General features: G+C 33.2%; 1 protein-coding gene across 1 annotated transcript; it reads left to right on the top strand.

The window, feature by feature from the left end:
• The first annotated feature begins 1241 nt into the window (after positions 1-1241).
• On the top strand, positions 1242-6216 carry LOC143248405 (hyaluronidase-1-like). Its single transcript, XM_076496759.1, has 4 exons — positions 1242-1574; positions 3544-3787; positions 4578-4730; positions 6009-6216. Exons 1-3 carry the CDS (start codon positions 1284-1286, stop codon positions 4715-4717), a joined length of 675 nt encoding a protein of 224 aa, XP_076352874.1. The 5' UTR covers positions 1242-1283; the 3' UTR covers positions 4718-4730; positions 6009-6216.
• The last annotated feature ends 6423 nt before the right edge of the window (positions 6217-12639 follow it).

Here is a 12639-nt window from a genome sequence, read left to right as displayed (position 1 = left end):
AAATGACTGTTGTAAACATGTTGCTCAGATGTGTGGTTGTTGTTTCTGAAGTGCGTTTTTCACGTTTCTAAGAAGGACATAAGCTGTAAAATGGCATTTAATTTATAAAGGGGGCCCGGCATGGCCAAGTGTGTTAAGGCGTTCGACTCGTAATCCGTGAGTCGCGGGTTCGAATCCCGGTCGCACCAAACATGCTCACCCTTTCATCCGTGGGGCATTATAATGTGACGGTCAATCCCCCTATTCGTTGGTAAAAGAGTAGTCCCAGAGTTGGCGGTGGGTGTTGATGACTAGCTGCCTTCCCTCTAGTCTTACACTGCTAAATTAGGGACAGCTAGCGCAGATAGTCCTCGAGTAGCTTTGCGCGAAATTCAAAAAAAATGAAAAACAATAAAGGGTAAACGTCGTTTTAAAATAATGAGGCTTACGATAATATGTGTTTGTATGAGAAGTGAAGTCCAGAAAATTGCTTGTTTGATTATTTTGAATTTCGCGCAAAGCTACACGAAAGGGCTGAAAGGGCGAGCATGTTTGGTGTGACGGGATTCGATCCCGCGACTCTCGAATTGCAAGTCGAGAGCCTCAATCCACCTTGCCTAGTCCACAAGAACTGGAAGATTCATGATTAGACAAAAACACTTAATGTAGATAGAAGTAAAAGTAAAATATTTGTTAAACATATTAAATATATTAGACTGAGTAACAATACACATATAAACTAAAATATTAAAGTAATACTTATGAAAGAAAAGTGTTACTCACAGAGAAAATGATAAGTAACGTTATTGAAGAAATGATAAAAAATCGCTGAAAAATAGAATTTTCTAATATTTTCAGAAAGATTGAATTAAAGTCTCGAATTTCTCACACACGAGAAATATTTGAGCTGGTCAAAACAAATCTAATATTTAGTGTGTTTTGGCCGAATTAGATAAACTTCTCATCTTAACTTTGTCTAATCTTCATCAGTTCATGGTGAGTCACCATTTTGCAACAAAACATATTTAACAAAACATATTGAAGGGCGGGGGTTAAGCAATAAGTCAGGTGATGTTCCTCTTTCTTGGAGAAGGGGTACCATATGTTTCTGAACAATACCTATAATTCATCAAAACCAGCTGTCCTTTAATAACACTTGTTACATTAATCCTATAAATTCTGTAGTAGTCGACCATTCACAAGCATTAGACAAGATAAGTGTTTTCACATCCAACAAGTGTAGCATTATCTCAGACGAAGTAATTTCTGGACGAAAAAACACAAAAAAAAACTCTTTCTATAAAATGCAGATAAAGCTTTCCTTGATTTGTTGTCTCACGTTTATATTACTCATAAGTCTTGATGAGTACGCTGCCGAAGAAGATATAAACTTTAAAGTTTTTTGGAATGTTCCGTCTTATATATGTTCAAAGAAATATGGAATAAATGTCACCGACTCACTAAGAAAGTTTGGGGTGCTTGTGAATACTGCAGAGAAGTTCAGGGGAGACTCTATTACAATATTTTATGCAAAGGACCTTGGACTTTATCCAAGGATTGAAGAAGGTTCGTACATTAATGGCGGACACCCTCAGGTATGTTTTATTTACTGATGTGAGAAATAAATAATCCCATTCTTGTATATAACTGGTATAATGTTTTGTAAAAAGAATGTTCCGAAAAGTAACACTAATTGACATACCTTCATAAAGTATCTTAATTTAATAAGAATAACAATACACCGACATATATATATATTACTGTTTCGTTGATAAAGTTTCTTTAAAATTGCTGAATATTTTCTTTAGGTTCTCATTTTTATGTTCTTTAGGTTATTTTTGAAATTTCTTTAGGTTCTCATCCATAATATTCTACAGTTAATTTGAATGTGTATAAATATGTATATATACATTCATAAGGTGTCTGAAAAGTCATACAATTCCCAGCAGTTGTGAAGTATCGAATATCTGCTGACGGAATTGTGCATTTAGACATATCGAGGGCAAATTCTCTACCGGACAATATTTTTACTTCATATGGTGTACTGACGTAAAGATGAAATGAAAAACAATCAGAGATTTTTTGTGAAACTATTGCTTTGAAATGAAATATTTCAATTGCTATAACGCACAGAAATATCACTCCATGATTATTTTATTTATTGTTTTTCTTATGTGTTTGACATAGATTTTTAACTGGAAAATATTTCGTTTTAATACATTATATATACAGAATGCGGACAAAAGAAAGTGGCTACCCTTGAAAATGTTGCTACTTTGTTATATTTTTTATTAGATAACAGAATTCACTCGACAAGATCTGTCCACATATGGTCTGAAATCCGAATTTTAACGCTGACTTTGGTAAATACCTGAATTTTTCACGATTTTAATTGCACAAAACGCCAAGCGAAAGCTATCTGCGCTAGCCGTCCATAATTTAGCAGTGTAAGACGTGAGGGAAGGCAGCTAGTCATCAACACCTACCGCCAACTTTGGGGCTAGTCTTTCACCAACGAATAGTGGGATTGACCATAACATTAAAACGCCTTTACGCTGAAAGCATATATGGTATGAGCGGGATTTGAACCCGCAACCCTTGGATTACGAGTCGAATGCCTGAATACGCCTGGCCATGCCGGAACATCCACCATTTACTACAGTTCTTTTGAATATATATCGGTGGTTAAAATACATATATATATATATATATACACGTATACATACACACACAAGAAGTATCAAAAGCGTCAAATTCCCTGTTGTTGCACAGTGACTGTGAATTATCAAAAATCTGTTTACGTAATACTGTTTAAACAGATTGACGACATTTTTTTTACCTGACATTTTTTACTGACATAAAGGTCAAATATTCCTTTGAGGTAAAATGGTTCGATAGTTATAGCTCACAGATATACTGAGTTTGAACTGATATTCCTGAGCGAGTGGCTGCCATCCTTCTTTGTGAACTTCAAGAAGTTCATCTTCCGTGTTTCGATTGCGATCTTTCGTTAGTCGGTTTAACACAGGCCATAAATGTTCTATCGGATTAATATCAGGTGTACAAAACGTTTTATAAAAAAAAAATGTAACATGAATAACGAGAAATTCAAGTATTTACAAAAGCCAGTGTTAAACATAGTATTTGAGATTATCTTTGAACAAATCTCGTCGAGTGCGTTCTAAGATACATAGTTTTAATATATTTTCTGTTATGTAATAAAAGATGTAATAATTAACATTTGTTCACTCCCTGCATACAAAATGAAATAAATAGCTTAATCATTATTATTAACATTACTTTTCAAAAGAAGATTAAACCCAGCACGAAAAGAATAACGAACTTAATATAAAATATGCTTTAATTTTTTTTTTCAAAATCCATTATTAGTGCTTATTATATATATTTACTCATATAGAAATTAATATTTTAGTGAATCGATCATATGTTATATGATATAACTGCTGAACAGAACAGTAAAGCTTGTTTTCTATTGATTCTCAGATAAACTCTATATAACAAACCAAGTAAGTTATAATTTTAGACCCCACCACTTTTATTCAGCTTAGTGATATGAATAAGCACCTTGAGAAGGCTAAGAACGATATTGAAACGAAAATACCAAGTAAAGATTTTGATGGTCTTGCCGTTATCGACTGGGAATCTTGGAGACCAGTGTGGGAGTATAACTGGGGCGGTTTTCGGCAGTACCAGACAATATCACGTGAGCTTGTAAAGAACAACATCCAAACTGGTCAGCAGAAGAAGTGGACGAGAAAGCTGCAGCTGAATGGGAAGAGGCTGCCAAGTAAGATTAACACTAGTTAAGAGTTAACCAACTTGATGTGTCCATCACGGGGAATCGAGCCCCGAATCTAGTATTATAAGTTCGTAAATTTAAGTTCGTAAATATCTAAGTTGTTCTTTTTTGCTATTGAGAATTCTTCGCGATTGAATATGAACGAAATTTCTTCCTGTGGTATTCTCATAAAGTATAAATAAAATTTTATTATCTTTATCAAATAACCAGAAAGATAGATTCATTAGTGTTCCGTTACAGTGTGTAATAATGATCGTTAAAACGATCTTAGATTTGGGTGTTTTTCACTTATGGAAACAGCACTGAAGCATCTATCAGTTTAAAAGTCAACCACAATAGACAGGAGAAAGAGATCACCAAACTTCAAAAAGAAATTCTGAATCACGTTTTTAGAATAGCAAACGACCATCGGTGCAAACAAAAACAACAAGTTCGAGTTAAAGCTAATGTGATTAATATCACACGTGTTTCATTTTAAAGAATGATTTCACAACCGAAGCAACTAGTATTGATTATTGTTAGTTTCTAACATGTATATGTTTAGGGAAACTGCAAATTTCAGTGATGTGAATATTTTCACCTACAATATCTACCGTTAAACTTTCAATACAATTAAAAGTCATGTTGAGAGAAAATCTCAAATTGATTTTCAATTCATAACTCAGTTTATGTTGTTGAACTAGATTGTATATTTATAGTTATAAGATTGTGTTTGCGATTTACTGTAGACAGGATTTTGTTTTTATTAGTAATATACTTTTTTCTTTCAAAAATATAGGGTTTGGATGCTTGATACGTTACTCATGGGTAAAACTGAACGCCCTCTTGGTAAATGGTGCTACTATTTATTTCCTGACTGTTACAATTATAAAAATAAAGATCAGCCAGATGAATACTTGTGTAGAGAAAGTGTTGTAGCTGGAAACAACAAGTAAGTGGCATGCTTACATTAAAGTATTTACGTATGAATATCCCTTCCAATAATTTATATGTAATTTTGTTGCTTAAGTAAATAACTATGTCGAAAATACGACGTTAATCATTAACTATATAATACAATGGTGATTAACCTTTAAAACTGGATTGTTGTAGCTGTGTGTATCCTTTCAGAACTAGATTGCTGTAATTGTAGTCGCCTTTTGAATTAGATTATTGTAACTGTAATTTATTTTCTAAATTTGGAACTTGTTTGAATTCGTGTTTACACTATACTGTTAGGCCATTTTCAATGTTTCTTAAATTGTTTTATTTTATTTCATATGTTAATGCGTCCGTTAAAACTAATTATAAAACACTGCAGATGGCAATAGAATACATTTGGCTGAGATATATGAACCGAATTTATTGTTAATTTAATTGAACAATGAATATAACTTATATGATAATATCTAATCACCACCATCCATCGTCGCATTATAAAGAATGGAATCACGTGATCCTCAGAAAACAAGCCAGACATCCTAACCGCTGAGCCACGCGGGCTCGTAAAGTAGTGAACAAACAGAATGAAGTATTCTTTTACACAAATTTAGCAAGCATTTAAACTTTGTAGGAAACTAATTTCCTTATTTCAGTCTGACTGCTGAGTTAAAAAATAGAACATATCTGTGGGGAGTTTAATCTAAGATAGTTCTAATACAATGCTTCTGTTTCATAATGAGTCACAACAGCAGTATGAAACAATTCTAGTGTGTCACCTGTTTCTACAAATTGTTATAGTTTAAGCTAAGTTTTAAGATGTTATGCTTGACAGTAAAAGGGAATGTAAATAAAAAAATGAAAAGTGAGAGTAAACAAGAATATGTAACGGCATGTGAATCCACATTCTGTCTTTCTTATCCAGTGCTAACAAGGTATTTCGGACAATACCTGGACTCATAAGGCTAACTTAGGCTGTTCTAGCACTTTATAAAATAATTTGCTTACAATATCCGTAAAATTAGTTCAATATTTTATAAATCAATTAAAAGAAATATTTGATAAAATATCTGGTGTTACTCAGTCTCATGTTTCTTGTTTGCATAAGTTTAACTTTTGAAATGTATTTCGTTTATGGTTGATGAATATTTAGCTTTCATATTTTAGTTGTTGTAAAACAACATAAACCACTTTTGTTTTAGTTAAGTTAATTATGTCTCAACACTAAAATTTATAAAGACTGAAATAATTATTGGAAATGTCTGAAATTTAATCTTGATGTCTTTATCAGGTTAAGGTGGCTTTGGGAAACAAGTACTGCCCTCTGTCCGTCAATTTATCTTCACAAGAAGAAACTGGATGCGACAAATTTTACACAACGTATTTGGTTTACCCACGGTCGTTTGGCGGAAGCTTTACGCGTCCGAAGCTCTGATGTTCCTATTTATCCATACATAAATTACTTTCCGCTCGGTAGTGACTCAACTGTACCTGAGGTTAGTTTTCTTTTCGTTCAGTTCTGAATCCAAAAACATATTTTGCTTGTCAAAATTTTATCATAAATCTTTCAAATATTCACTATAACTTGGAGCTTCTACATAGATGAAGAAAAGCATATTTATAATTATACTTTAAAAGTCATTTATCAGCACATTATAGTGTGTGTATGTTATGTATATTAATACTGTTCTTCTCATTTCTTTAGGAAGATTTTACCGAATGATGGCTCAGACAGCAGGCTTGGGTATGGAAGGTGTTGTAGTTTGGGGATCTTCCTTTCATATTGCCAGTCAAAAGACTGTAACACATTGGACGAATATGTAACGTCTGTAATTGGTCCAGCAACAAAACAATAACAAGCAACGTCTTAAAATGTGCAGAAACCGTGTGCAAAGGACAGGGTCGCTGCGCCTGGTTGGCCAACCCTACTCAGGATGGCGAGAATTAACGAATCCAACCGACCCTCACTTTTCGTTTAATGATATAACGTGTACTAATGTTTCTAAACAGTAACTTGTAAACTACAGACTGTAACTGCAGGTCTAATTAAGTATAATTTTATTTGTTAAGGGTCTTTACTTGTACTTGCACCAACCTGAGCACGTTGCTTTAAAATAAACCACTGCTAGTCAGAAAACAAACAGTTATTGATTACTTCATGATTAATACTAAACATATTTGATTTTCATGTGTACTATTATCAGAAGATCAAATAAACACCTTGATGTTGAAATGCATTTACTAAACGCAATAAAATACGTATCAACTGTTTAATGAAATATACCAACCGAGAACAGAATTAACAAGGTCCTTACGAGCCAGTGGGAAACATTATTGTTGAAAACTATCCAATCCGGTTTTTTTTAATTTGAGATAAATTACTTAGGCATTTTTACTGAATAAAAATTAGACACTTCGTATAGTCACTTACGGTTGAGACTGAAAATGTTTGATTTTAGGAAAGAAGGTGACTGAAATCCATCAATGTATCACGAGCTTAACGGCCAAACACAAGAATCATGGAAGTTTCAAAATAACACACACAGTTATTCAGGAACTGGTTAGAACCTCCTCGGTAAATATTGTGCAGTAAGATCTGTACAATAATTTGCCTGTAGCTACTTTCAAAGTATTCCTGTCTGCTCATCCTACTGCTGACTATTGTGATGCTTAAACCTTCCCTACCGAATCAAAAGTGAAATCATTCGAATCTCAGTTGAAAGCTAAACATTAAGAGGTGAACAAATAAGGCATACTTGCAGTATAACAGATACACTCGTTATCTTCGTCCAGTGTGCAAATTAACCCATGTCTTTTGTTATTCACAGCATTCGATGACAGTAAAACACAGACATTTTTCATTCATTCAGTAAAGTGTTTGAAGTTGATGTTGCTTTCAATACAGATTCTCAGAATCGCTGCAATGTCTCCTCGAGCATAAAAGACACAATTTACTGTAAAGAAAAGAAACAAAGCTAGTAAATCAAGTCACACTTCAAAAGTTGTTTGAATCATGCGTTTGTGATACAATTGCAGAGAAACTAAATAAACGAAAACCAGGCATAGAACGTATATATATATATAATATGTCACACTTTTCTTCTTCATTCTATTTTTAAGGCTTATTCTAAAGCCAACAATTAAAGTTAACTTTAAAACCAATAACCTTTGAAACGCAACTGTTTATCAAAGAGTTTGAATGCAACTACAAGAAATAGTATATAGCACTTATTTGAAAATATATCTTGAATTATAATACAGCCCTTCAACTTTAAAGAACTTAATATGAAATAACATTCAATTATGATAAAAAAGAAACACTTTGTTTGTAGTTGATAACCATGTGCGATAATACAAACTAAAAACGAAAAAAACAGCTTTTATTCGTACGTTAAGATAAAATACTTCTTCAAAAAAGAAACCTTTCGTAAACCAAATTGTTTATGTTATCAAATAAAAATGACACCAATGAAGTAGATATATTTACAAGTTTTAAATAACAATTAAATAACAGTAAAAAGAGTAAACCATTTAACACAGAAAAACATATAATATACCTTTAACAGTGATTTACATGAAACATTCTTATATGTAATGCTTAAATACGTACTCACAAATATAAAAGTAAAAGGACACTCAGCAGATAGTCCCAGGCGGCTTTGCTACAAAAAACCCACATAAAGAAGTTAAACGGAACAAAAAATAGAAAAATGTAAAGATATATCACCTATTTTAGGGATTGCGTGTATTTGTCTCATACCAAAGCTACATTGGGTTATCTGTCTAGTCCAGCGAGGGGATTCGAACTCCTGATTTTAGTGTTGTAAATCTGTAGACGTACAGCTTTCCAGGCGGGGGCGGATCGGCATGGCCAGGTGGTTAAGGCACTCGACTCGTAATCCGAGGGTCGCGGGTTTGAATCCCGGTCACACCAAATATGCTCGCCCTTTCAGCCGTGGGGGCGTTATAAGGTTACCATTCTTTGGTAAAAGAGAAGCTCAAGAGGTGGCTGTGGGTGATGATGACCAGCTGTCTTCCCTCCAGTCATGCACTGCAAAATTAAGTACGCTTAGCATAGATAGCCCTCTTGTGGCTTTACGCGAAATTCAAAACAAACCAAACCCACTGGGGGACGCCCATTCTAAGAGAGGACAGACTATCAGCTTTTTTTAAACAATCATAGGTGTCACAATCTCAACTTGAATCAAAATATGATGTTGTCCTTATTGCGAAAAGATAATTTAACAAAAAGAAAAAATTGCACGTGTTAAAATCAAGGTAAACAGAAAAAAGAATAACAAATACTCCATAATGAAAGAACAAAATTAGGGCGTCAGGAAATGATAGCCATAAGATAAGTGAAACTAAAAAATGTCATACTGATTATAATGGTAAAAGAAAACTGTTTCTTATTCGTGGGTGTATTTGAGCAGGTTATGGTGCATTAAACATGTATAATACTGTACAAAAGTTAGATTTCACGATATTTTCTGTGAACATTGAAAGGTAAATCACAGGTGAAATTTTATTAATATAATTATTTAATACAACAGAAACTCAGTGGACGTACGTCAGTTCAATGAACATTTAATATTTTGTTTGTTCCCCTTTTTTAGAAAAAACAGGAAGAGAACAGAGAAATAAGTATTGTTTAACAATGGCCTAAAATTTGTTGCATTTTATTAGTTTGTTAAGTTTTATGATATATGATATTAAATGAACGTAATTAATCTGTGTGTATAATGTCAGAAATAATCATTTATGACGTAGTTAAAACAGTGGTGGAAAAATGAATTAGCATAAAATGGTATCCAATTATTTTGCTTGTATGTTTGTTTTGAATTTCGCGCAAAGCTACTCTAGGGCTATCTGCGCTAGCCGTCTTTAATTTAGCAGCGTAAGACCAGAGAGAAGGCAGCTAGTCATCACCACCCAACCCCACTCTTGGGCTACTCTTTTACCAACGAATAGTGGGATGACCGTGGCTTTACAACGCCCTCACGGCTGGGAGGGAGAGCATGTTTGGTGCAATCGGGATTCGAACCCGCGACTCTCGGATTACGAGTCGAACGCCTTAACACGCTTGGCCATGTGGGGCGGGTATATAATTATAATGATTTTTGATTATGTTAATCTACCCCATGATTATCTTTAATAGTATTAATATTAGTTTATTTATATTATGACTAATTAATCGATTATATCATATTCAAAGTTGTAAAGTATATTTCATACATTATGGGAGGATATGAAGGTATAACTGTTAAATTCTAATCCTTAATAACTCGTGTAATCAGTATTTATATTATTAGTAGAGATATATAGATGATGCTTGTTAATAGGTTAGATTGATTAATTTACGTAATGTATTGTGGTAATACTTAACGAATAAGATTAATGAGTTTAGTCAAGAAGTAAACACTAGGAGACTAAATATTCTCAAACTAGAATATTGTAAGAATAATAAGATGCCGAGCCAAATTATTGTAAACGTTATTCAATATATGATAGTAAAACAGAAAGAGAAAATTTAGAATGTAACATTTTTCTTAAAGATAAACATTTTTTTATGAAGGGAAGAATGAAGGGTTTATTGCATTTTGGCCATTTCCAAATGATTCAAGAACTGGAAAATATAAATTATGCATATCACAAAAAATATTCTACTTGTGGTACATACATGTGTATTAAATATACAATAAAAGGAAAAATTGCGCAAATTTAGTGAATTCGTAAGAGTGATTAATCAAGTAAGGAAACGTGTGTCAAGTATAAATCAAAGATACATTCCAGTTCGTATTAAATAAATAGATGTTTATCTTATCTATAAACTGATGTTATCACAGTCGTGGAAGTGTATCTATAGACTTAACGACTGGAGACAAGATGTGTATCAATAGACTGATGACACCATAATAGAGAAAAATCTAGAGAAGTTTATATTAATGTGGACACAACTTTGAAAAAGGGATTATTTGGAACTTTGATGCAGCATTGATGTTAAAAAGGCGAAGAGAAATACAAGCAAATAAGCTGTCAAGTGATCATTGTTGATTATAACCAGTTATTGAAGTACTTTTATTTTTGGTTATTGAAATCATGATGAGTTTGCAAAATTGATGCAATTAAATGTCTACCTTGTGGTTTAGACGTGCACATTATATTGAAGGTTCTAGGATGACATAAAATGTGGTATAGTAATCTCTGTTTAATGTAAAAGAGTTAGACTTTCCCCAGTCCTGAAGAAGTTTTCATGATTCTGTTGAAAGATATAGAAGATAATAAAGACTTCAGTTTTTGAAGGTGTTCAAAATTCTGCTTCAATTTTGATGTAACTAATAATTGCTATTTCTAACAGAATCGGTCCTTCCGCTGGTACAGCAGTAAATCTACGGATTTACAACGCTAAAATCAGCGGTTCAATTCCCCTTGGTGGACTCAGCAAATAGTACAAAGTGGCTTTGCTATAAGAAAACACACACACTATCAGAATCGAGTAACTTTGTTAAAATGGAACGTGTTATGTTTATTAATGAGCTATGTTTGAACAAATTTCTTTCAATGGGTTAAATGGTAGTTTGCCGGCAGTTTTAGGTAATTTAATGGCTATTACAAAAAGATTAATCAAAGAACAGTTACCTGTGTTTTTTTTTTAATTTAATAGTTGTAATAATGATATTTTATGGATACTTTAGGTAATTTTCATGTAGATGAGTATCTGAATATATTTTTAAAAGTGATGCTTTTATTTGGAATTTCAGTGTCTGAATCGATTCTTTATTCTAGTCGTAAGGTTCCTCGAGTCAGTGTACTCCACTCGTAACTATATATCCAAATTTAATGCAAATCTATTGTAAATGGCTTTGAAATCAAACTCCAATAACTAAAAAATACAGCCACCTGTTACCTGTTACAAACTAAATAAAGCTCTTACATTAAATGGCCTTATAGACACAACAAGAACAAGTAATTTTCATGTAGATGAGTATCTGAATATATTTTTAAAAGTGTTGCTTTTATTTGGAATTTCAGTGTCTGAATCGATTCTTTATTCTAGTCGTAAAGTTTCTCGAGTCAGTGTACTCCACTCGTAATTATATATCCAGATTTAATGCAAATCTATTGTAAATGGATTTGAAATCAAACTCCAATAACTAAGAAATAAAGCCACCTGTGGCCCGGCATGACCGAGCGCGTTAAGACATGCGCTCGTAATCAGAGGGTCGCTGGTTTGCATCCGTATCGCGCTAAACATGCTCGCCCTCAGTAGCCCAAGAGTTGGCGGTGGGTGGTGATGACTAGCTGCCTTCCCTCTAGTCTTACATTGCAAAATTAGGGACGGCTAGCACAGATAGCCCTCGAGTAGCTTTGTGCTAAAATTCAAAACAAACAAAGCCACCTGTTACCTGTTACAAACTAAATAAAGCTCTTACATTAAATGACCTTATAGACACAACAAGAACAAAGGTCTTAAGGTAACAGTGTCAATTAAACAAAGAAACAAAAGATATCTCTTGAATTCAAGGACACTATTAATTCAGTTTTACCCGTAGTTCTAGTAGTATAGGCCAATTTATCATGGTCTTTAGCCTGAGAAAAAGAAACGTGTACCTGAGCAAAATCAAGTAAAAACAAATGTCATTCTGTCAATGAAACTTCTCTTATTTGTTTGATAATAAATATCGTATTTGTTTTAGTAATTTTGTGGACTCGTTATTTTATATACGCAATAGGAGAACTGAGTTACATTATCAGGATTAAAATTGTTATTCTTATTCATTGAGAACATCTTGTGTTATCAGTTTTTACTTGAAAATATTCTTTCTATATACATTTAAATATGTATGCAGTAGTTTTGAGCTGAGGGTTATTCAGACAGTGAATGGAGTATTTATGAAATTGCATCATAGGAGCTTAAGACG

This window comes from Tachypleus tridentatus, chromosome 4, assembly GCF_004210375.1.
Source record: "Tachypleus tridentatus isolate NWPU-2018 chromosome 4, ASM421037v1, whole genome shotgun sequence".
In the NCBI taxonomy this organism is placed as follows: domain Eukaryota; kingdom Metazoa; phylum Arthropoda; class Merostomata; order Xiphosura; family Limulidae; genus Tachypleus; species Tachypleus tridentatus.
The sequence above is the reverse complement of the archived record's forward strand: the minus strand, read 5'-3'. Positions and strand labels throughout refer to the sequence as shown.